This window comes from Purpureocillium takamizusanense, chromosome 4 (assembly GCF_022605165.1).
Source record: "Purpureocillium takamizusanense chromosome 4, complete sequence".
Classification (NCBI taxonomy): Eukaryota; Fungi; Ascomycota; class Sordariomycetes; order Hypocreales; family Ophiocordycipitaceae; genus Purpureocillium; species Purpureocillium takamizusanense.
Genome location: NC_063071.1, coordinates 2800728 through 2824960, shown reverse-complemented (window position 1 = coordinate 2824960; position 24233 = coordinate 2800728). Strand labels below are relative to the sequence as shown.

The 24233-nt window shown below is 54.6% G+C and overlaps 7 protein-coding genes across 7 annotated transcripts; 5 read left to right on the top strand and 2 right to left on the bottom strand.

The window, feature by feature from the left end:
- The first annotated feature begins 224 nt into the window (after positions 1-224).
- On the top strand, positions 225-1304 carry JDV02_005512 (uncharacterized protein). Its single transcript, XM_047986819.1, has 2 exons — positions 225-769; positions 855-1304. Exons 1-2 carry the CDS (start codon positions 535-537, stop codon positions 1118-1120), a joined length of 501 nt encoding a protein of 166 aa, XP_047842802.1. The 5' UTR covers positions 225-534; the 3' UTR covers positions 1121-1304.
- A 1222-nt stretch (positions 1305-2526) lies between these two features.
- On the top strand, positions 2527-3629 carry JDV02_005511 (uncharacterized protein). Its single transcript, XM_047986818.1, has 5 exons — positions 2527-2635; positions 2692-2869; positions 2928-2965; positions 3050-3313; positions 3373-3629. The coding sequence occupies exons 1-5, from the start codon at positions 2570-2572 to the stop codon at positions 3445-3447; spliced, it is 621 nt and encodes a 206-aa protein (XP_047842801.1). The 5' UTR covers positions 2527-2569; the 3' UTR covers positions 3448-3629.
- A 743-nt stretch (positions 3630-4372) lies between these two features.
- On the top strand, positions 4373-5299 carry JDV02_005510 (uncharacterized protein; the record flags this gene model as incomplete). Its single annotated transcript, XM_047986817.1, has 2 exons — positions 4373-4769; positions 4859-5299. 2 exons carry the CDS (start codon positions 4373-4375, stop codon positions 5242-5244), a joined length of 783 nt encoding a protein of 260 aa, XP_047842800.1. The 3' UTR covers positions 5245-5299.
- A 263-nt stretch (positions 5300-5562) lies between these two features.
- On the top strand, positions 5563-7543 carry JDV02_005509 (uncharacterized protein). The gene is made up of 3 exons (XM_047986816.1): positions 5563-6578; positions 6643-6945; positions 7004-7543. Exons 1-3 carry the CDS (start codon positions 5739-5741, stop codon positions 7172-7174), a joined length of 1314 nt encoding a protein of 437 aa, XP_047842799.1. The 5' UTR covers positions 5563-5738; the 3' UTR covers positions 7175-7543.
- A 2898-nt stretch (positions 7544-10441) lies between these two features.
- JDV02_005508 (uncharacterized protein) lies at positions 10442-10966 on the bottom strand (the record flags this gene model as incomplete). Its single annotated transcript, XM_047986815.1, has 1 exon — positions 10442-10966. One exon carries the CDS (start codon positions 10964-10966, stop codon positions 10442-10444), a length of 525 nt encoding a protein of 174 aa, XP_047842798.1.
- Positions 10967-12201: 1235 nt separating this feature from the next.
- Positions 12202-13384, bottom strand: JDV02_005507 (uncharacterized protein; the record flags this gene model as incomplete). Its single annotated transcript, XM_047986814.1, has 2 exons — positions 12202-12617; positions 12700-13384. The coding sequence occupies 2 exons, from the start codon at positions 13382-13384 to the stop codon at positions 12202-12204; spliced, it is 1101 nt and encodes a 366-aa protein (XP_047842797.1).
- A 2655-nt stretch (positions 13385-16039) lies between these two features.
- Positions 16040-17749, top strand: JDV02_005506 (uncharacterized protein; the record flags this gene model as incomplete). Its single annotated transcript, XM_047986813.1, has 4 exons — positions 16040-16561; positions 16628-16752; positions 16852-17353; positions 17462-17749. 4 exons carry the CDS (start codon positions 16040-16042, stop codon positions 17747-17749), a joined length of 1437 nt encoding a protein of 478 aa, XP_047842796.1.
- Positions 17750-24233: the final 6484 nt, after the last annotated feature.

The window sequence follows — 24233 nt, the reverse complement described above, 5'->3', positions numbered from 1 at the left end:
CAGTAGCTTCGGATCAAGTGATGCAAACGAAAAGACCCCTGGCAGAGCTAGTAAGCGAGCCCGGACTGTAAATGGCGCATCGAGGCTGGCCAGGTCCCCATGCATCGCAAAAATCTTATCAGATCCGCGGGCTAGTTAGACCAGCCACAAAAACGGTGGGCGGCTTCGGGGTTGGCTAAACCGCCGAAGTCTCCGCCTCCGTTCAGCCTCACGATGGGCTCCATCCGCGAACTAGGGTCCCCGGACGGGCTCGCTCGGGGCAAATTACCTACGTAACCCGTACGCCTCTGCTGCCCTCCTCCGTCGAGGTGGATAGCGCCGTTGCGACACTGGAGGCGGGGTTGGCTTGGGCCGCCACACCACGGGAGGCCTTAAAATCTGCGGCAGGACGTTGAATACCCAGTGGTCCGGGGGCGATTCCACCTGCATGCTTGAATTCCTTCGTTGCTGAGAACTTTCACTGCTTCACGCTCGTTACCTACACGACCAGCTTTGACGCGCACCCCCTGAACGAAAGGAACAACACATTGAGCCATGAAGTCCACGCTCGTCTTGCTTCTCTCGGCCCTGGCCGCCACCGCAGCCGCACAACAGCGACAGGACTACTTCCCAGAGTGCTCGATGAAGTGCATCGACGACGCCATCAAGAAGGCCACCACCTGCTCGCTCGAGGACGCGGTCTGCATGTGCGTCCAGAAGAACTACGAAGACATTTACAACCAGGCCGTCAACTGCGTCTTGCAGGCATGCGGGTCCAACGACGCAATCTGTACGTATCCCCGACGGGGCAAAGTGGCCAGCCGAACTGTGAAAGTGATTGAAGTGACGCCGTCAATGCTGACTCTGGACACCAGCCAAGGTTCTCCCCGCCGGCGGCAAGTTTTGCTCCGCCGTAACTGCCCAGGCGAAGACGCGAACGGCATCGCCCACCGGCCCAGCTGCCAGTGGCTCTGCCGCCACCGCCACCGCCACCGGCAACGCATCTGCGGCAACTACTACTTCGGCGACCGCGGCGACGGGGGCAGCAGCGAGCTCCACGTCCACCGGTGGAGCGGTCGCCACGGCCGGGCCGGCTCCGATCGTTGCCCTTGTTGCAGCTGGACTGATGGCGGCGTTGTAGTAAGAGAGAGTGGGTGGGCCTATCGGTTTCGCGATTGATGAAGCAGGGGTTGTGAGCAATAGAGTTCAATCTCGATCGAGGCACTGTCCATCGGCGTCATGCTGTACAGTATACCCGTAAACAGAAATTTGCTGTAGAAAGTTAGGGCCTATCTTGCTCGTTGACATCTGCCTGCACTGTGGAGTGGGCGTGTCCGTCAATAGTCTATCAGGGGTTCACAGCCAGGTATTTCAGTCCACAAATGAGATGAAGCGGGTGCAAAACAATCTCCTGGTAGCGCCCGGAAGTTGGGGCTGAGCGGCCGAGCGTCGTGGCAGCACGGATCCGCCGCCTTGTCACGAATTCCCTGTATGCGCAGATGGTCTCCGGTGAAAAGACTAGGATTATATTGTGCTGTCGGCCGAGGCTGGTCCGGTATTCATGGGAGCAATGTCAAGTGTCAAGGTCCAGCTCAGTAGTCGGGTCGATCCGGGTGCACATCCGCTTCCACGTGCGACTGGGGCTGTGGATGAGCTTAGGCACATGCATAGCCTTGTTTGTAGCCAAGTTAGTCCTTCGTATCCTGTATAGAAAGCGCCGCCGTAACCCACACCGCCATAACAGGAAGACGGCTCTTCCTCAATCTCAAGTTTATGAGTATAATGAGAATGTTGCATGCGGGCGACCCGAAAATGTCAGGAGTTGACGACCTGCACGGGCTCACACATGAACTATTGATGTGATGATCAGATAAGATAATTGGATCCACTCGTAAACACCGACGGGTCGGCATCCCTGTCGCCAACAGAACGCCTTGTGGGGCAGCAGCAGATTCCAGACCCCTAGTTCCTTGGGTGACTGGCCGGGTTTGTTCGCAGCCGCATGACGCTTGGCTCGTTTGCGCTTCACAAGTCTCCAGCCGCTGAGGCGCCACATCGCTAACAAACGGCCAAGGCATTGACTGATTCATCCCATCGGGCGGGTGTTCGGCGACATACGCCTGCGGAACCATGTCCGTGCTGGTAAACTACTACCTACCTGGACATGCCACCGCCCCCCCCCCCCCCCCTCTTTGCAGCCATACAGACCGGGGGTTCTTGAAAAAAAATGATATCTGATGATCAGATAAAAAACAAGGCCAGAGCACATCGTGGGCCCGGGTCCTCCGCCACAGCATTGCGTGAATTTGTGCTCGTGGACCTTGCGCTCGTAGCCCTCGAGTCCGGACTTTGGAAGTGTGATGTGGGACCAGCGAAATCTGGGCTGAGTCAAGCTCAGCTAATATTGACTACGGCAACGCGAGAACGCTAGACGCTGCTGAGCCCGGGCGTCATGAGACGACGAGGTGTATAATAATGACTCTCGTCAAGATGCCGGAGCTTTGCAAGGAGCTGCCTCTCTGACTGATTCTGCACCTGATCGAACATACCGTACACTCGTTAACCGTAAACCAATCATTACTCAACAACCATGAAGACCACAGTCGTCACCATCGCCGGCCTGGCGGCAGTCGCGAGCGCCCAGTCTCTCTGCGCTGTAAGCGTCCCGTTTTGATATTTGATCAAGGTCAGACAGAGGCTGACCGAAAACAGGTCAACTGCTTTCAGTCGGTGACGACGGAGCACCCGCCGCTGGACTGCAAGGAGGCCAACATGTACCTCTGCTTCTGCAAGGGCAAGGATCTCCAGAACTTCTTCGCCCAGTGCGCATACTCCAAGTGTGCCAGCGACGCCGAGAATGCCATCAACTTTGGTGTCAGCCTCTGCAAAGGCATGGCCTCATCTCTGACCTGACTGGTGTCTGGCATCATGCTGACCTCTCGCTACAGACATGGGAGTTCCGATTGTGCCGCCGGCCCGACCTTCGGTACGAGCAATCCTTTACAGACATTGTCCACCCGTCCCCAAACCCAAATGTTTACCACGCTCATATTCGTACGACGTGATGTAGTCCTCATCCACCGCCCAACAGCCCCCGAGCTCCGCGAAGAGCAGCACCCCCGTTGCCGCTACGTCGAGGCCGGCATCCAGTGCGGTGGAGACGACGCTCGTCACCACAGGTGTCGCGTCCAAGTCCAGCTCGGCCACGAGTCTCCCCACCAGCTCGCACGCTGCTGAGTCTTCTGTCGTCCTGCCGTCGTCGACCAAGCGGGTTTCGACGCCCACGAATGGCACTTCGACGCAGCCCAGCCCAACAAACGTCGTGGTCAACAAGGCAAGAATGATTGACATTGCAAAAAACTTCGAATGCAGACATTGCTGACTGAATTCAAGGGTGTGAGCCTAAAGACTGTTCCGGGAGCTCTCGTCATTGCTGGTCTTGGCGCTGCCGCGTTCCAGATGCTCTGATATTGCCACAGTCAAGTATAATGTGGTAGGCAGCGAGCCGACGTCAATGGCTGGTCTTGTTCCTTACAAGCCAAGACCTCGCCTAACAAATATTGAATCCATTTTCCAGAGGCCAAGCATGTTATGTCGAAGGCTACATAGACTGTATAATATTCCGTGGACAACTTGTATGTAAGCATGCCTAATAGCCAAAGCACTTAGGACGTGCTTCTGGGTTGACCCGTAATCTTTCAAATCAAATACACGAAAGCTGCGGTGCTATGTCCTTGATCCTGAGTTTAGTCAACCGTGTGAGCATGTTTATAATGCGCCTGAAATTAGCAGCGAGAGCGTCCGTTTACACGGATGCTAGCCAGTTCTAACGAAGCGACACATGAATGCGTACATGTGGCATGCAACGCGAGCTGTTTATGCCGAGTCAGTGCTCAGAAGGTCCGGTGCCTCGATGTCGTACCAGGGCCACAAGTCTTGTTTCTGCATGATGTGCCATTCATACACCACACCTGCCACTTTAGAGCTGTCAGGCATCCAGGGTACATATGAGACTAGTGCGCGTGCTTGCTTTACCAAGTCATCTCCAAGATCCCGGTTATGGCCACGAGCTTGTGATGGGGCTGAGGTGGATCAGCGATGGCTTGGTGGAACTAGAGGCAGAGGAAGTGCCCTCAACGGCACCAACATAACAGGTTTCGAGGCGTTCGACTGACAGGCGAGGCCCATAGCAGCCACATGGCTGCTCTCCATCCGTTGCTACTTTTCTCGGAGGCGAGCCGAGAGAGCGGGGTTGCGAATATTTAAGGGCGTTGATCCGTCATGTACGGAGTAGAGGCTCCAGTCATCTCAACGCACACTGAAGCACTGGATACCGGATATCAGAGAACGCGGATCATCTACTGTCTGGTTTCTCCCTCCAACACCGCCCACCATGGTTCAAGTCATTCTGCCCGCGCTGATTCCCGACATCCGCCGCGTCTATGACATCTATTTCGCGGCTTTCGAGAGCGACCCCATGGGCCGCCTGATGCTCAAGATCCTGTTCCCGAGCATCCTCGACGACGGCTTCCGGGAGGCCCACGCGGCCGGCACGCTGCAGTACTGGCACAGCAGCGACAGCCAGTACACCCTGAAGTGTGTCGACACGGACACGGGCGACATCATCGGCATGGGGCTCGGCGATCTCTACCTGAGAGAGCGGACCCCAGAAGAGCGGCGGAACCTTGGCGTGCCCTGGTTGCAGGGCGAGCAGCGCGAGCGAGCCGAGAAAATCCTCAACCCCCTGTGGGAGGTGCGAGAGAGGCTCTTTGGCGGCCGACCATACATCTGTACGTGACATTGCTGCAATGGGCAGTTGGCCCGAGCCACCAGACCAGACCAGGGCCTCAAAGTTCGGCGCTAATAACGCGAGTTTCAGACGTCCACGTTATCGCAGTCGACCCCAAGCACCAAGGGCGCAAGGCCGGGGCTCTCTTGGTGCAGTGGGGCATTCAGATGGGCGAACTGGCGGGCCTGCCCGTATACTTCGAGTCCTCGCCGTCGACGGTGAATCTGTACAAGAAGATGGGGTTCGAGGTCCTGCCCGAGAAGATCGTCCACAAAGCCGAGGTCCTGGGGACCGAGTCGGACATCGAGGTGCCCCTGATGGTGAAATTGCCCTCGTCCGCAAAGGGAATGACCTTTGACCAGTGGCGTCGCCAACAAGGGGACATGGAGGGGGTCAGCAGCAGCGGCCTGCCAGCCCCGAGCACAAACGTGACGACGGATGGTGTTGTGCAGCATGCACCGCAAATTGTGGCTTAAGTCTAGTGGCGCCGGGGCGGACTTTTGAGAAACTTTTTTTTTTCGGTTGAGCGTGACTTGTTTTTAGTAGTATGGATTATCAGATCATCAGATAACAGCGTCAATAATTGATCTAAAATGACGCTAGCAACCTGCTCGATCGTACTTTGTCAAAGCCCACCAGATTGGGCTACGCCCCACAGACATGGAGTGATCCTAGGACTCGCTTCCAAGTAATGAGGCACTTTCTAGTTTGTAGTAAACGACTCGAGCCAATCAAGCCCCATAAGTGCCAACTTGAGGTTCTCGCTTCCTTCAGCTTCAGTCCAGTCCCCTTCCCCCTTGTTGACCACCCGGAATTGGAAGATCCGGCATCCAGTCCCAGCCGGCAAGCGGCTACCTGATTCGGGCTACTTTAACATACTGGCGGTAAGTCAAGTTGCGCTTGACCCTGGTGGCAGTATTAGATCGCACCACTCGTGCTGCACATTCAGGAAGCTCCTTGGGCCGTCGCAATGCTGGCCAAAGCTACACTCTACGCCAAGCTTGCGAGCTACATGCTCTTTGTACTCTGGGGTGAACTTCGACGTTCAGTAAGAACTGCCCTGGTACAACGTCGAATCCGTCGCCGACCTTCTTCGGCAGCGTCTACGCCCAGGACTCGCAATATTGTGATTGTGGGCGCCAACTTCTCGGGGCACCACGTTGCGTACATCCTGACAAGCAGTCTGCCCCCGGACAGCCCCTATCGGGTTGTGGTCATTGAGCCAAACTCTCATTTTCAGTTCACCTGGGTTCTACCAAGACTATGCGTCGTCAAGGGTCATGAGCACAAGGCCTTTATCCCCTACGGAGGACTCGTGCGAGACAACCCGGAGGGCGTGCTGCGATGGGTCACAGACCGCGTGGCGAGCGTGACTGAAAAGGCTGTTCACCTAGCAAACAGTGGCGAGGATGTTCCTTACGACATCCTCGTCATTGCGACGGGGTCTGGTGTAGACAAAGGCCTGCCCTCTCGCGTCAACGCAACCGACAAACTTGCTGGGATGAAGCTCATACAGGAGCTGCAGCAAAGGATCGAACTGGCCGAGACCGTCGTCGTCGTCGGAGGCGGTGCTGCAGGCGTTGAGATCGCCACTGACGCGAAGCATCTTTACCCAAAGAAGAACGTCATTCTTGTCCACTCTCGCGACGCCGTCATGCATCGATTCGGTAGAGGCTTGCAAAATTCGGCTTTAGAAGCGCTGCAAACACTCGGAGTTGAGGTCATCCTCAACGAGCGCGTCAACGAGGGAGGACGGGAGAGCGGCGCCATCGTCCTGCGATCCGGGCGCAAAGTTTTATGCGATCTGGTTGTGAGTTTCGACGCTTGTATTGTCCTCGATGGACGCACTCTACTGACACAATTGACCTCGTCAGATTGATTGCACGGGACAGAAGCCGTCGTCCCAAGTCATCGAGAGCTTAGTCCCGACTGCCATCTCGCCAAACGGTCACATCAAGGTCAAAGACACTCTGCAAATTGATGCGGCAAATGTGCCAAACGTCTACGCCTGTGGCGACGTTGCCGACACGCACACGCCCAATCCTAATGCCCGTTCCGCGATGCGTCAGGCTACGGTAGTTGCGGAAAACATTTTGCTCGTCACACAGGGACAGGAGCCCAAGCACAAATACACCAACCTATGGGCTGATGGTGTCATCAAACTTACACTGGGACTAGTAAGATGCCACCGACATCCTTTAACTCTTTGACGGTGCTGCTGCTGACATATTAAAGGATCGGTCGATCACACATCTGGGGGATGGGAAATCGGAGCTCCTATTCAAGGGAAAGGAGACTGATGAGGCCCTGATGTCGGCCATGTGCTGGTCGCGAATGGGTCAGAAGCCTTTTGAAGACCCTTACATGGCCAAAGCGGAGACTGAAACGACGTCACTATCGGTATGACATTTACATGTACATTGGTGACCACGACGTCCATGTCTCGACATCAGGTGTTTCGTGACATTTTGCTCAACATTAGTTTGAACTTTGATCTTGATATATCGCGGGCATTTTTATGAGTCAAAAGATGAGAGGGTTCTTGCTAGCATTGAGAGGCTTAAAGCTTGCCGCTTCATTTTCACCCTCGATTTGTTTGCACTCAGGGTTCACGCCCCGCGCAAGACCGCCGTCGAACTGCATAATTCGTGTTTTGAGAGCTCAAGTGAAGGAATAATCATCAAATGACATGCGGGGTGCGATCGGGGCGGTGGAAGAGTATGTCCTATAGCTAATCACTAGACAACATTGAAGCCGTTCCTGCTTCTTTCCTAATCGCTGTGCATTCTTTTCAGCGGAATGCGCGTGTCGTCCCGTGAAGAGTGCGTTCAGTGAGCTATGTTCAACGGGGTTCCCTTCTCGACATTTGATGTTGGCGCTGTGGCCGTCTCGCCAATTCGTGGCCAACGCTCAAGGTGAGTCTGTCTCCGCAAGGCACGCACCAACGGAGCCGCCAGTTGTGCTCCGTCAGTAAGGCTCCAGTGTCTCTGTGCAAAGTACGGAGTACTGGCTATTGGTCCCTGCTTGGCAAGGGTTCTCCAACGCCGTGCTTGTTTTCTCTCCCCATGTCAAGCCACCAACCCGCATGTCGATGTAACATGCGATAACTGCAACCGTGATCGAGTCCAATGTCTCCTTGGCCCGGGGGGGGGGGGTGCTACTTTCTTCAATATTCTCATCGTGCATTGAACAGCCGACTGAGGGGCAAACGCCAGACTTTAGAAACAGCTTGAGTGCATTGGGGGCCATCCAGTACCGTGCGCGCTCGGAAGGCTCATCCGCACATGCCGATTAACAAATCTTCATGTTCTTACACCACACTACAGAGTATCATCGAGTTAGGCACTCGGCCAATTGGACCCTGCCTCCGCTTTCCCGCGCATGCCGCGCTTGGCGCCGGGAGGGGCGGTGCATATGCTCCTGACACCGTACCCTTGATCCAGGCGGCACTTGTTGACTTGCTTCCGGGACGCATTGCACCGGCTCTGGGGCACCTCTTGTCGCACCTCCACCTGGCTCGCACGTTCTCTCGACCAGTCTGGCGGTTCGATGGGGCTGGAGGGCCCTTGGCGTCCAAAGGCCAGTGTCAGAAGGCCACATTGCAGTGAGCACGTCGCCGCATGGCTTCGTTAAATATTGGCCATCAGAAGCGAAGACGCCTCGCTACTAGCCATTGTCATCATAGAGCTCAGTGCACCCCTATCCTCTCAAGAAGCCTCTCAGCAGCTCGTATGTGGAAAATGGTCCTCTCAGTCGCAGAATCCGGAGCTCGACCTAGACTGATCGCCGCGTGCACGTGTTGCCGCGCGAACTACCGCGATCAATTGTCCATCTAAGGTGGAGGCGCATCGCCTTCCGGAGTCCCGAACAAGGCCCGCGCCCCCCTGCCAGGTTCTCCCAATTAAGTTGCCCGGAAGTGGTCCGGATGGCATGTGCCTGAATCGTGCCGTAGCACATTGATGGCTTTGATGGGCCCTTCTGTCAGCGACGGACACGCCACCACTGTCTTCAGAGTCCACACACCTGCCTGAAAGTGCTGCGTCCTGTTTCCTCTTTTCCCCTGTATGTATAATACGGTGCTATATAACTGTCTCAGTAATGTAATTGGTTCCTTACACGATTCCCCCGATACCTCGTTTGTTCGTGTCGTCACTTAACGACGTGGAGGTTGCCTCCTCTTGATATCTCACCAACGGCCTTCATGTTATTAAGGCAACTCCATGTCGTCAACTGAAATCGTAACCGCCCAACCGCCCGCACCAGACCGGTAGCGACACGCTCAATATGAACTTGACCCTTACCGCATCACATCAGCCAAGGCCGCATTATGCTGGGAGAACGGTTGCTCCTGACCGACTCCTCGATACCTGGCGCGACACCGACTTGGACAGTGACTACTATGTCTTTCAGAACTATAGGGACTTCAAGACGGCAACAGAAATCCTTCCCTTCGATCGGACTCATTCAAGTATAAAAAATGGATTTGCTGCCCAGACAGCCATTGAGGGAACACCGTGGGGCGCAAGCACGGCCTTTCCTACCGTGCAGACACTTGGACCCTTCTTCGACCCTGTATGGACATGGAACGGTGATCTAGCTGGCGACACCACACCCTGCAGTCCCATCACCAATGCGTCGCCGGGTCCCGTGGTGGCAGGAGACGGCTCCATGGAGACACTGTCAACAAACTCTCCCCCAAGCCCACCAGGAAACAAACGCGGTAGGCCGAGAACAGTCCACAGAAAGATGGCGGCCGTGCCCGCAGCCGACCCGGAAGAGCAGTTGACGGGCCTCGAGTCCCAAAGGCGGCCACCTGCCGAAATCAAATCTGACCCAACGGATCTTGAAGACCCTAAGACATTGCGTACTCGTGCGAAGAATCGCATCGCTGCGGATAAATGCCGGTACCGTAGGCGTCTTGAGGAGGAGGACCTCAAATCCAGGCACGATAGCCTGGAGAAGGAGCACCGCACGCTCTCGAATGCAGCAGTGGATCTGACGGCGGAGGTCCATCTTCTCAAAAACATGCTGCTGCAACACGGAAACTGCGATTGTTACTTGATCCAGAATTACGTGAAGGAGGCAGCGACAAAGTGGGTGGCCAAGAAGACGTGCTCATTGTCGAAGACATCATCTAGCGTCCAAGATATTCGTGACGGAGGCACATGCGTTGTATGTGAGGAGACAGAAGTGGGAAATGCGCCACCGATGTACATCAGGAGATGACGGAAAGCAACCGGTGTTTATGAAAGCATCGGGGTGGAATGGCGGCGAAGCTGGGGAAAAGCGTACTCTTTCAGTGCAAGTATGCACGCCATTTACTCGGGCCAGCCATGAGTTATCTTCTCGCCTAGATTGGGAATTGCAAACGCGTCTAAATGCAGACCTTGAGTTTCTTTAGGGTTTATGGGGCAAATGGACAAACTACTGGAGTTCTCTATGCATGTACCGGGAGAGAAGGGCAATACCAGACCGCCGGCAAAGTGACAGGCGCATAGCTGATGAAGACCGTGATGGGCTATGAAGAGAAGGAAGAAGAGGAGCTGTATAGGCGGCCGAGTGAGAGAGCCCAGTGAAAGAGCCGGCCAACAAGGCGGTTACCCAACCAACCAACCCACAGCAATTTGTTTTCCCCGATCATGTTGCAAAGCTCCGTGCCATGTACGAAACATCTTAGACTATGTTGAATTCGCCCTCTGGGACGGGCTCCGTGTGACCCCACGTGCAGAAATCCCCAGAACACTTGTCGTTCGAAGCAGCGTCGGGCTGAGCTTCACGGTCGAGGAGACAAGCTCTTTCGTCCTGGTATTTGCCCTTTTCGCTCCAATTCGAGTTTTTGTCTCCGAAAGGATTCGAAAACTGGGCACAGTATAGTGCCGTTCCGAGACACTCCTCATCTCTTTGTTTGTATGTGTACTCCTTTTCTGTGTAGGGAGCCCAGCAAGGAGCGGGATGAAACGGCTTGCTTCCTCGCTTCATGCGGCCCCGAGGCGATGTCCACATTCCCTTCGCCTTCCACTCAGTCTCAGGCATCTTCTCGTGGCGGTAGAAGCAGTCGCTCTCGCTGGTGTATGGGCTATCAGGATTGTTGAGCACCTCGGGCCTCGTGAAGAGCCTACAATAGGACTCGGTGCCGCAAATAGTCTCGTCGTTGTCCAAGATGCCTTCATCTCGGACCGGGTCGCACCACTCTTTCATGCAGGTAATGTCAGGCCGTCGCCAGACCTCCAGCGGCGCGCAATCGTCTCCCGGCTCGTCAATGTTGCCCTCGCAATAGGGTTGCCGGGGTGCTTCCCGGCCTGTCGCAGCATAGCATGCCGCGCGACTGTCATATTCCTTGTTGTTGTCGAGATGGAGTAGGTTTCGTTGAAATTTCGTCTGTACGCTTCACAGTATATCGCGCTGCCGCAGTTTTCCTGGCGACGGCGTCTTGCTTGGAGCATGCAATCTGGTGCTTTGCCCAGTTTTCTTCTTTCTGAATTACGACGGGGTGAGTGTTTCGGATACCGGGCAAGATTTAGACGACGGTGTCGGCGGGTACCACTGTAAAGTTTCGTTGCCTTCAGAACGACCCTGGATTGAATGTCCGAGAGCACATGCAGTAGCCGCGCTTAGCGCCAGGAGAACTGCTTTGAGATATAGGCAGAGACATGAGTAAAGCCATGCGCAAAGCCATGATTAAAGTCATACCTAAAGCCATGGCCAAACCCATAGCTAAAAGCATGGCTAAAAGCATGGCCAAACCCATGGCTAAACCCATGGCCAAAACCATACCTAAACCCATGACCAAACCCATGCGCAAAGCCATGCCTAAAGCCATAACCAATACGTGCAGCTTGGCGTGAATGCACCAGAGGGTCCTTTCAAGCTGGACAATCACTTAGACGGCTAGGTGTTACCTAATATACTAGGATACCTATAGGCAATCATACATCGAGTTCGAGCTGCCGCTCAGGTCTCACAGACAGACACACACACACACACACACCAGTACATCATGCAAACTCAGTTCACTCTTCAACAGGCAAACGCCTCGTGGCACGAGTGGAAAACATCTGCTGAGAGGTTGGAAGGCAGCTTGAGAGTTCATGCTGTATAGTCCAAGGCTGTCGTTGGCACACATTTCATGTTTGCGGTGGGACATCAAACACATATTGTCAACGAATTTTCGCTAGCTTCATGGCCGCTTGTCCAGCCGACGGCATGTTATCCCGCGAAGGTTGCCCAATCACTGTATTGAAGGCACCCTGTTACCTCGCTCCATATCCTGGGCTCGAACGCACTGGAGGCGCGCGCCCCTCTGGCTGGCCGTTTTCACACCGTACCGTTCGTCAGCTGCCAAAGTCCGTTGGACAACCAGCTGCCTGCATCCTCAGCCGTCTTCCCCGCACGCTTCTCCTTTTCTTCCGGATCATCGGCCGGTACCAGCCTGCTCAATGGGCCAGCCGGCATCCGCCCGTGGCGCCGACATACCTATTCTTGCGGTCGAAGCAGCGGAGGCACAGCCCCTTGAACGAGGCCAGCTTCTTTGCGACGATGCCGTACACGACCTCGGTCAGCAGCGGCCTGGGGTTTCTACCGCAGACGTGTCGCAGGCCGGACAGGTGGTCGGACCCCAGGTGCGAGAGGTGGTAGACGTCCCGGCTGAGGTGCACGATGCTGAGCGTCTGCAGGGTGGTGAGGTTTATGGTGAGGAACTGGCTCCCGCCGAGCCCGAGGAACCACCTGTTGACAATGTCGGGCTTTTCGAGAGTACAGAGGCACGAGTTGATGGCGGACATCATGGCGAGGTTGTTGACCGTCTCGCAGACGCATGCGTGGATGTAGGACCGAGCCTCTTCGAGTGCCACTATGGTTGTGCATGGAGAATGTTAGCCTTTCGTCTACACCAACTTCCACGACCGACAGCCTGCCGTGCTGTCGAAACATACCTAGGAGCTCGTGGGCCAAGCCGTCGACGTCGGGCAAGCCCTTGAGCAAGTCGCACCATGAGCCCGCATGCTGCATCATCAGCGCGCGACTCAAGTTGGCGAAGCCCGTCGCATGCTTCAGGGTGTACGCCGCCATCAGTCCCAGCAGCAGCTCCGCATCCCGCACCGCAGGGCGCTTCATCAGCTCCGTGAGCCACTGCGTCGCGGGGAACACGACCCTGCTGACCAGGTCGTACTTGTCCGCCGCCCTCGCCAGGTCGAGCAGGCTCTGCGCGCCGCCGGGGCTCGCGCCCGCGTCGGCGGTGCAGTGCAGCATCTTGCAGAGCTTGCCCATGGCGTCGGGGTCGTCCTCGGGGAGCTCGATGTCGACGGGCGCGCTGCCGTGCGTGTTGAGGAAGAGCTTGGCCCCCTCGGCGAACTCGGGGCGCAGCATAGCCTCGAAGACGCGCGACGAGTTGCGGAGCACCACGGAGAAGACCTGGATGCGGGCGCGCCGCTTCCCGACGACGAGCACCACGTCGCCCCCTGGCGCAGCGACGACGACGGCGGCGGACGTGCTCTCCCGGCTGGTCTGGTCACGTGGGATGCTCGCATCGGGCACTGTGGAGGCAACTAGGACGTCGACACCGCGCCCCCCCGGTGGATGATTCGCGGCGGCGCTTGTGGACGCAGAGGTGTTTGCCATATTGCTGCTGCCCGCTGGTGATGATGATGAAGATGATGATGCGCGCGCTGGTGAGCGCTGAGGTGACGCAAGCAAACACAAGACAAAGGAGAATACGCAGGTGGGTGCATGGAGCAAAGAACAGGCGCGAGAGCTGTTCACGCATGCGTGCGATTCACTTGCTTGAACAGCTGAGCTCTGTTTACACGGGGGCACGCGCACACCTGGCGCCAGCTGCGCACGCTGAACGCCCTGCTCCTGTTCATTACTACTTGCAGCAACGCAACGCATTCAGTGAGCTTACTTCGACCAGTGAATGTCAGGCCCAAGCAGCGGGCGTCGCGCGACGGTGAGTGAACACCCGTCGCGTTGCCAGAGAAACACGACGAGGCGTGAGGGACAGCCGACTCATTTACCAGGGCCTTGCGGCCATGCCTTACGCTGTGATTTCATCCGATGATGCGCAACGCAAATGTCATGGTGAGAGCGTTCTGTGATGTCGCCGTTGCATGCAGTTCGTATTGAAGTCGGACATGAACCCGTCCAACCAACCGACCAACCACATGCCGCACGCCCTCCCGAAACGGGCAAAATGCGCGGGGAGCGCAGCGCACGGAACATGGCCGACTAGGAAGGGGGTGGACCGGCGTTGGTGCGCGATGGATCACGAGTCGCTGGTTGCAACGCCTTAGGGGGCAAAGGCAGGTATTTTGCAGGCGATAACTGAGAGTTTGAAGTTTTGTGTAGAGATACATAGGTAGTGCAAAGCCGCGCAGTGGGCTTGAAGAAACTGAGCGAGAGGTCGCTGTTATTAGGGGCGCAAGCCTGGTTGGGCGAGGGGCGCTACAAAGCAACAAGCCGCGCACTTGCAACAGTTGGCTGGGGTGGGTCTCCGTGCACGGCGAACCGGCGACCATTCACAGCACAATGCCATTCAGTGAGTGAATCAAGCCAGAAACTGGCTGTCTGACTGGTAGTGTCGGGGGCAACCTGGAAGAAACTGGCGGGTAAAACGACATGAGGCAGAGGCACACAACTTTGATTAGGGACGAGGGAAAGGAAAGGGAAGGGGGGAAAAAGGTTGTGGTCCAGGGGGGTGGTTAAGACGAACTTCCAAAACAGGGCGATCGTCAAGGTTAAGAAGTCCAGATGCCACAACTGATGAAGCTAATAACGCAACGGTTTCCGGCGCACAAGGCTTTGTCTAATAGCTGTGAAGCCTACAGAATCAATTTTACTTGATTGTGAATGTGCGAACACTATCATTGTCCGAAATGGTGCTCACAGAGCCGCTACCTTGAGCCGATTGAACACACATCATTCACACACCTGGTCCAATGTGTCCCATATTACATCATTCCTCACTCGACAACCCCTACCAGATTCGTCCTTGACACAGCCCTCCTCTAGAGCGCGGGCAATGTCGTTGAGCTTGCCCTCTGTTGTGGCAAACCGCATCAATATGTCGCGTGCCTGCAGGCAGTCCACGCCGTCCGTCTTGTTACATTCGGGCTGCTCATCAGCTGCGCTTCGTGCCTGCGTGAGGTCGGCATAGGGATTGTCCGCGAGGATCGTAAGTAGCTTGCAAGGCGGAAAACGTGCCGCGCTGTTCGGCGCTATACCCGACGCCTGTGGCCAAGGTGATTCGGGAGCGTTGGCCTCCACGGACCTATCGCTGCTAGACGCCGAGGAATTGCATTTTGTGTTTACATTACTTGCGTCGCCGCATCCTTGAACCGTATCCTGTCTTGAACTTAGTACTTGGCATAGTCGGTGCGTCCATGGGGTAATAGCGTACGCCGCGCTCTTTCGTCGGTTGGGGATTTACTGCCGCCCCATGGACGGTTCTTCGCGCGTCGTCATTATATACCAACGAGTTGATCGCATCGTCGTCCAGACCATGGCCGTGGAGAAGTTGCCGCAACCGCTGGTTCTCCCAGCAAACGCGCCGCGCCGCAGCCTGTACCTCCTTTGTTGCTTGGACGCCGCGCTCGCGCGTTCCGGCCAGCCTCCGCTCCAGGTCCGCTACGTACTCTTTCTGTCGTTGGCGATGCCTCCGCTTGTTATCTCTCAGGCGGAGCGCACGATCCGCGTTCTATAAAACATGAATCGGCCAACTTGACTGCGGATAGGACGATTACCTTTGCATGATCCATCGGAGAGGCAGCCTGGGAGGTTGCGTGGAGACAGGTGGGGGGAGGGAAACCACGAGACGCACAGGTGCCGGGACTCATGCGGTATAATTGGGAGCCGGTTGGTGGGGCGGGCATCTGCTTCTGGGCCGGTGCACCACTCGACCAGGGCACGGAGGGGTTATCTCGACTCGGCCAATCCAGTATGGCCAGTCTGTCCCATGTGTGCCACTCACGGCGATTCCCGCAGCCGGTGGCGTTCCTGGCTGAGCCGAGACCCGGGAGCTTGTCACATACCCCCAAAGGCGAGAACCGAGTTCCCTTGTCGTTTCCAATTTGCACGAGGTGCTGGGCACTAGACGCCACCTGAATGACCAGCCCAATCACAGCTCTCCGGTCCGTCCACTACCCGTTCCTGGGAGTTGAGATAGATGGAGGAATACTGTGTATAAAGACAGACCGAGCGACCACAACACTCCCGAATCCCAGCAGTGCGTATCAGGATGTCACTTTTGTACATTTCTCGATAATGACGACAGAATCGATGCCTTCCAAACTGACTGCTACAGGGCCACATGTTGTCAAGAGATCCGATGAGGAGTCTCAAGGCGTCGACCGCGATGAACCGGCTTCCACCTCCATGTCACCTCCGGACGATGGCGACCTGGGACTCGGCGACAACTCGAACGTGCCCAAGCTTGCTTACCTCAAACTCTTTTGGTTCTTCTTCTATAACTTTGGACTCTTCGCCTGGGGAGGCCCCGTCGCACAGATCGCCCTGATCGAAGAGCGGCTCGTGGTACAGGACAAGTGGATCAGCCTTCCGCGTTTCCAGCGCGTCTTCGCCGTCTATCAGATCCTCCCTGGGCCAGAGGCCGCTGAGCTGTGCATGTTCTTTGGCTGCTTGTCCGCAGGTAGGATTGGTGGGATTCTCGCCGGCATAGCGTTTATCCTCCCCGGGCTTGTCCTCATGCTCCTGGCTAGCTATCTCTACTCGCTGGCCGGATTCGAAAACAAGTACTTCAATGCCTCGTTCCGGGCCTTGCAGCCCATTGTAGCGGCGATGGTGAGACGAGCATTCTTTAGGGCTGGAAGTATCTTGGAACATGTTGATGCTAATGCGAAGCTCTAGATCTTACGTGCAACCCATAAGATTGCAGAGCATTCGGTGCGGAATCATGACACCAAGAACATCGACCCGTTTCTTGTCATCGCAGCCATCTGCACAGCAATCAATGGGGCACTCCGCATCAACATGTTAGTGTTTCATCCCTCCGAGGTAGAGGACAGAGTGCGAAGGCTTCTGCCTGCATCTAACGCCGTTTTATCCACCACTGACTTCGCCCCCCTGTATAGCTTCATCTCCCTGGGTCTCTGCGGTATAATCTACACCTTCGTGTCCCGCCGTCTCTGGATACCCGCCGCTGCGCTGTTCATCATGCAGTATGTCGGGTACGCCATTTATGTGGTGTTCCGCGGAGTGCCCCTTCCCGTGTCATTGGCTTTGGGCATCTCCCGGACACCCTCGCTCATCAACCTCTTTGTACTTGGTCTGGTGGCCGGCACGCTCTCGTTTGGCGGGGCGTACACGGCCATTCCCTTCGTGCAGGTGGAGGCTGTGTTGATGGGCTCGTGGCTCCCACAGAGCGTGTTCATCGATGGGATTGCCATTGGCAACATCTTGCCAGCGCCGCTGGTCATCTTTGCGACCTTTGTTGGGTTCCAGGGTGCGTACTCGAACGGCTCTGTCGCAAATGCGTTTGCCGGCGCAATCATCATCACGCTGGGGATGTTCTTCCCCTGCTTCGTCTTCACCATTGCCGGCCATGACTTGCTGGAGAAGTTGGTGCGGAACAAGGTTAGTGTTGGCCGATTCCTGTAGCAACCCCGCCCCAGGCGTTTCGCGCTGCCGGTAGTACTCCATAGCAGCGACCTCGCTGACAGTCTTCCCTCTCTCGACGACTAGTTCCTCGCCAGCTTCTTCGACGGCCTCTGCGGATCAGTCATTGGCGTCATTGCTATCATTGCCGCGCAGATTCTAAAGGCCAGTATCGAAGGCCCCTTGAACAAATTGAAAGGCAAGCCCGTCGATGAGATGATATCGACAACAGCGCAAGTTGGACCAGCGGCAGTTCTGTATCTGCTAGCTCTGGCAGCTCTCTACAAGTTCACCAGCAAGTACACGGCGCCCTTGTTGGTGATTTTGGGTGCGATTGCGGGGCAGTTCCTCTTTGTTGAAACCATAGTCGCTTGATAAACGTGATACCTAACGTGGCCAAGCCATATCGCAAAGCCAGCTCCTAAGGAACCACGATATTCTCGGGTCGCGAGTTCCGTGCTTGCTGGTCAACGCCCTATACGCTCTCGTTGCCAGGTCGCCCATTCTACAGCCAGGTTACTCGATCGGGAGGGCAGCTGTACGTTAAAGGTAGCTGGTCCGGACGCATCTAAGTACTTTGGCCTTCGCAATGTTGGTTAGTCGAGTTGTGGCGATTAAAGCTCAGGGTCGCTCTCCGCTAGTAGTTTCTCTAATGGCACCCAGGTTCGAGATACAGAGAAGCCAATCTGCCCATCGCCTTTTGAGAACCTGCCACTACCGCCAAAGCGGGTGAGGGCGGCTAGCAAATTGAGCCAGGCGCCAGGAACGGGATGCTTGCTGCTTGGTCTACCGGACCGGTGGCCTCGGAGGACTGGGCTGCAGGGCTGGACTAGCACATGTGCTCCACGGCAGGGGCGTACCCAAGACAGCAGTTGTTTGGTGGGAATGGGGCGGCTTACTATATAGCATGTTATGCATATTCTTAAAGTCTCTAAAGGGATTTCATGCTACTACCGTTCTACAACGCAATTCCGAAAAATTACGTCCCTCCTGGTAATGCCCCATATCCCCCTCCCGGCGTCGTCCCCAGTCCTCCTCCATCTGAAGTTCCGTATACGCCACCGTATACTCCACCCGACACACCTCCATTCGCTCCTCCGCTCACTCCCGAATACAAACCCCCCTGAACACCTCCATAAATGCCTCCATACTGCCCGTCGAGCCCTGATGGTGAAGCTGCATGCCCGCCTGGAGTGTAGTCTGCGCCGGTTTTCTTCTCGGGCGAGAACCTCTGGCTCCCGTTGCTTGAAAATATGGTATTGTCTAGCCGGGCGGTGGCCTCGGCTGTTCTGCGGCCCGTGGGCTCAGCTGGTGATGGCTGTGGTGTTGTTTCCTCATTGGGGTCTTGTTTTTGCTTCCTGGAAAAGAGGTTTTGGAGACACATGGTCGCGTTGCGTGAGATCAATGATATGGCTCGCGTCTTATTAGCTGTGAAGGAGACTTTGCACCTCTTGTACCTATGTACTGCTAGCCACGCTCTGTAATAAATTTCCAAGCCAAGTCACGTGCTGGCGACGCAGACTGGCCATCCTCGCGATAACCGCCAGCTAGGCTCCTTCGAGAAGTAGTTACGTCCAGGGCTATTGATATATGCAGAGAGAGTGAGGAGGACGTAGTGACGAGAAAGGCTTGGTTTCTGCTTAGTGATGCCGCTAAAGACTACTTTATACCCCCAAATTTCCGGTCAGAATGTATTTATCAGCTACGCAAATATTCACGTCATAGAGCTAGGGGTCTTGCAACTCCTATAGGCACTAAACCTGAGAAATAAGAGCAGAATTAAGGCGCTTCACTTTTCTTGCATGTTCGAAACTTTATGGCTAACGTAGCCTTGAAAATGGGTTGGGCCAATTGCTCGTGTTAGCATAACGATCTTATAAAAGTATATGAGTCAAACGCTAACATATCCTGGCACTGTCGATGCGAGTAGCTAGCGGCCTGTATTATAGTGTCGCCGCCGTGTCTGTGTTACCACAAGGTGTAGAAAGGAATTCGTCGTCATTGCTGACAGTTAGAGTGCAGGGTTCATATAACGTACCGGTACCGTTAGGGGCAGGCCGCCCATCTCTCTCCGCCACAGGTAACCCTTTTTGTTTCAAGAGTTGTCATACATGTTTCTCCACTCATGTACATCCAAGAGAGACGAGCGGAACCTGCAGGAGACGTCACACTGCACTACACTCATACTGCGTCCAGTCCTTCTCGCGGACAGACTGCCCAGTCCGCGAATTGAAAGATTTACTACATGAACGCGAGGACATGGAGTGAGTCATGTTCCAACCCAAGATAAATCGAGACCAATTGCAAGTTCCACCGGTTTCTTGTGTGGTGGGAATCTCGAAGCGCCCTTATATCACTGGTCGAAAGGCCTTCGTCCGCCCTCTGACGATAAGTGTGCGTCTGCGTTTTACCCAATTCTCGTCCGCATTATGACTCGTGTTGGGGATCACATATCGGCAGATAGCCCTTGAGTCGCGGGAAAATGCTGTAGTATGAAGATTTGTCACGGGGTAGCCGTCCGTGATGTGACAGGTCTGTTTTATAGAACTCAGTCAGCTAATAGAGCGGGCGAAACTGAGGCGGAAGTCAAGGATAGTCTCATCGGGACCTGGCGGCTCAGGACATCTACTTCAATGTACAATACACCTTGGTCGCCCTTTGCTTCGACGGGTAGAAAGTAAGACCCTCGGTGCCATTCACATCCTTTTCCGCAAAAGTGCCCATGTCAACCTCACTAACGATATCCCCTCTGAACGGTTCCGGTGGGTTACTCCATATATGCGTCACCGCATCCGCTGTACACTCAATCTGGATGCCCCGGAACCCTTTCCTCGCTGACTCTCGCATCATGTATCGTGCCATCCCTCCCATGACTCCTTGACCTTCGTAGTCGTGCCTCGTGTTCGTCCCGTTGCAGAACAACACCTCTCCCGCTCTCTGGGCCTTCCACATGTCCGATTCGCGAGCGTCTCTTGCGGCCAAGATCTCCAAAAGGTTCTTGCAAAGCGGCAGTACGGCCATTAGTCCAGTCATCTTATCCATGTCAAGTTGGTGGAAGCTGTCATAAGCCAGAGCGACAGACACAAGAGGAAAATCCATCTGATCAAGGAGCGTAGCTTCATCGACGCTATTGTTCTCAAAATCCCAATACAGAGCACCATCGGAAGCCTCAGACTCTGGTCGTTTGTACCTATACTCCTGATCAAACACGCCGAGCGAATGACCAGACTGGATCTGATGGTTGACAATGTACGCGACATTTTTGAAGGCAGCGTAGGTACGTGCTACCTTGTTTGTTGGGTAGATGCTTGTCCAAACCGGCGAGTGGAAGACAGTGCCGTGGCAAACGATTGCTGAGACCCAATCGATATGTTTGAGCTCGAGGACACGGATCTCATATCGAGGGGGCAGGGGCTTCTCGGCTGGCATATTCATTCGAGAGTCAAGGAAGGATTGACGTGTCCGATTTTTGTTCCTGCTACCGTGGGATGAAGAAGGCAAGGTTGGATTTTATCATGGCTCGTCGTGTGTCTGTTATAGTTTCCCAACGCTTCTGAAGGTCAGTACATAGAGAGTTACTATGCATTGTCGCAACATAACTGCCATGAGACCGACTTGGAGTGGCGAGCGATGATTGCAGCGGACACAAGCTCACCCACATAATGAATGAGCGTCCCAAACCATCAGCACGCGACACGGTTCTCACCGCTTGTTCGCCGTTGGGGTTGCAGATGCAGGAAATTTTGACTTAGACATTGCCACGTCTCAGCATTTGCACGTGAGTCATTGCAATACGGTGTTTAGTTGTGAACACTGCTACTACGACGGACTCCAGGCCATGTTCGTCTAACACAAGGTGAAATGGGACTCGTTACATATTTACGCTGCTTGCTACCCAATGTGATTCACGTGTCGCACAGCGCTATCGTCTTCGGCCACCTGGGGTAAGAGTTGCGACAGTATCAATGTGCGAGCCATGCGAACACTGAAAGTCTAATATGCCAGAAGCACAGCGGATATTGACTGCCCTCCTTGAACAGATTGTCCCAGTCAAATGAAACTAGGAAATCAGGAGGTTTTGTCAAACTAACACGACACCTTGCATTCTCATCAAACCATACCCTCTAGGGTGAGCGACTAGCCCTCGCATTCTATGACAGGTTTCGTACGCACGGCTGGACCGTATATGGAGTTGCATGTTACTTTTCGACTACAGAGCTAGTAACGGAGCTTTCAAAACAAGTTGGCACCGTGATGCTTTCATTGGCCGGGTGGGTTTCTCTGAACCGACGGGCTTGCCGTGGACTAGCTAGTACAGTCCGCCCACTTCCTCTGCACCCGCCGCACCGGGCCTATTATCTGCACGTTTGAAGACAGTGGCCTCGCCCTGGACACCTTCCGCGACGGGCTTGTCATCAGCACGCTTGAAGACAGTGGCCTCGCCCTGGACCCCTTCCGCGACGGGCTTGTCATCAGCACGCTTGAAGACAGTGGCCTCGCCCTGGACACCTTCCGCGACGGGCCTTTCGTCACCACGAGCATGTTTCAAAGCTATATTGTATATGTCAAAGCCGGATTGCAGAAGCTCTGGTGCGTCTTACGTGTTGGAAGAGGAATTGCCACAACTGAGCCGATGAGCAGCGAAATCGCTGCAATCGAGACTTTCGTGAAATGCATTTTGAAGTTGACTTGCGGAGGGTAGGATAGTTGTAACTTTCCTTGCGGTTTGGTAGATTTGATTTGACACTGCGGATAGAGGGTGAGCTATCGCAAAGCGCAGACACATATATATATACTACTGGATACATGTACCTCGGCACAGAAGGTCCTGTCACGACATAGCTTATTGATTCATCTTTACCCTCTTCACTCAATCTTCTCACCGACATTTCATCCCATCTATAGTATTTGATTTTTCTATCATTTGCGCCACGTCTCACTCGTGTCCCTCGCAGATCACTGACTTGTAAGTGATGCGTTACGACCTCGAGGCGTTGTCTGACCCGCCTGTTTCACAACCCGATCCGAAACATACTGGGAATGGATGGAAGCCGTGCGTGCGTTATCTCTGGTGCTTCCACATCCCTTATCAGCTTGAAGCTTGACTGCTGGAGCAACGATCCACGGCAGCTTTCGAGCGGACAGTGTAGCACATCAGTTTTGAACACTCAAGCTCATCACTTTCTCGGTTGATTTTCATCTCGTCTCTACATCCCACTCGCAATGGCTCTGCTTCGGTTCCTGTCGCGAAATAACAGCTTCACGGATGACGACGAGTTGGAACAACTCACCGGTAAGACTGTAGGGGGCGAACCATTCACGCCGACAAAGAGGTCCGGTCTGACAGGCACTTTTACTTGGGCACGACTGTACATCCTCATTCTTCATGTGTTCTGCATTGCTTCCATAGTTATGCTGTCGAGGTGTCAGGACCCAGGGGCTTGTGCTGTGTCCACGGACGGTCGCACTTGGTGTAAGCAGGCCCAGCTACTATATACCCTCCTTACACTCATATTTCACTAGCTCCCATTCAGCGACATGTGCAGTACGAAATCAACGCAAACCATGCAACAGACCACCATAAATATAGCGAGTATTCTGGGCCACCATCTGTGGAACAGGATGCTGCTTGGGAGACTTTGATCAGGCGTACGCGGCCCGTCCCTACTGTTGATCGTGACTGACAACACTACAGCGGTTTATTTCAATGCAACTCTCGAGGAACTCCAACGGGCAGGAGAATCGATGGTGAAGTTGGCTGAACTGACAGATGGAGGATACCCCGCCTCTCTCGGCGTGTATCACGAGCTGCATTGTTTGGTACGCGCTCTCCTAGTCGTATCAGGGAACCTTGACTGACTCAACGCAGCGACAATTACGATTCCATCTTTTCCAGCAGCGTTATTACCCAAACCTTACAGAAGCCCAAGAACGTTATCTTCACGGACATCTGGGTCAGTAGATATCCTATGTCCCTCGTCCCTAAACAACAGTTCATTCTCTGATACTAAGCGCTGCCGGTACAGATCATTGCCTGGAAACCCTCCGCCTGACCATCATGTGCCATGGGAATACAGGGCTCTATTCATTTGCGTGGAATGATCCAACAGCGCCGCGACCAGATACGCAATCAAACTCGAAGGCTGTGTGTGTGAAGTGGAGTTCGATAGAGGACTGGAGTCGCTCCAGGATGATACCCACTAGTCCCTCTCTGCTTCGGCCATTGGTATAGTCGGCTAGTTTGGCTGCACATGGATATTTGACCTGTGCTATCACGGGTTAACCGCAAGGAACTTGTTGAAAATTCCAACCGCTAGACATGCTATTTAGGAGTCCGGGATTACATGTTAAAGTGCAGTGTCGTCACGAATTTTGTCAAGGGATTTCTTCTCACGGCATGTAGCAGATTGGGATACTGCTAGCAACACAGGTCGAAGCAGCTTCATCATCCATGCTCGTATCATTCATTGTAACTTTGAAAGGGCAGACAATTTAGTTAACGCCACACGCTGCCACAACCCCCGTCTATACACCACGAAGCGTTCGAAACTTCATCATGCGACCGCCTGAAATACGACGGTGACAAGGCCATCATATCTGCCTGCTACAATTCTTCTTGGTCATCCCATAGGTAAACGACATTATGAGTCACTTCTCGCAGCACGCAGGCCTCTTCGAGAGAGAAGTGCGGGGGAGGCGCTCGCGCTGTTCTCCCGTTCAGAGGGCCTTTCGCAACATTGAACTCACGCCCCTCATGGCATTCGGATCTTACGGTACTAAAAGCACTTCCCTCCTCAAAACAAAACACAAGAAACTTAAATTTAATTCACAGGTGTCAACCAACGAAGTCAACAATGTA

What these genes read in the sequence shown, in the direction of transcription:
- JDV02_005512 (XM_047986819.1), top strand. Translation starts at nt 535, where the DNA reads ATGAAGTCCACGCTCGTCTTGCTTCTCTCGGCCCTGGCCGCCACCGCA. An exon ending in CGGGTCCAACGACGCAATCT is followed by an intron (nt 770 to 854) that starts GTACGTATCCCC and finishes TCTGGACACCAG; the next exon opens with CCAAGGTTCTCCCCGCCGGC.
- JDV02_005511 (XM_047986818.1), top strand. Translation starts at nt 2,570, where the DNA reads ATGAAGACCACAGTCGTCACCATCGCCGGCCTGGCGGCAGTCGCGAGC. An exon ending in GCGCCCAGTCTCTCTGCGCT is followed by an intron (nt 2,636 to 2,691) that starts GTAAGCGTCCCG and finishes GACCGAAAACAG; the next exon opens with GTCAACTGCTTTCAGTCGGT. An exon ending in CAAACGTCGTGGTCAACAAG is followed by an intron (nt 3,314 to 3,372) that starts GCAAGAATGATT and finishes ACTGAATTCAAG; the next exon opens with GGTGTGAGCCTAAAGACTGT.
- JDV02_005509 (XM_047986816.1), top strand. Translation starts at nt 5,739, where the DNA reads ATGCTGGCCAAAGCTACACTCTACGCCAAGCTTGCGAGCTACATGCTC. An exon ending in AAGTTTTATGCGATCTGGTT is followed by an intron (nt 6,579 to 6,642) that starts GTGAGTTTCGAC and finishes TGACCTCGTCAG; the next exon opens with ATTGATTGCACGGGACAGAA. An exon ending in TCAAACTTACACTGGGACTA is followed by an intron (nt 6,946 to 7,003) that starts GTAAGATGCCAC and finishes GACATATTAAAG; the next exon opens with GATCGGTCGATCACACATCT.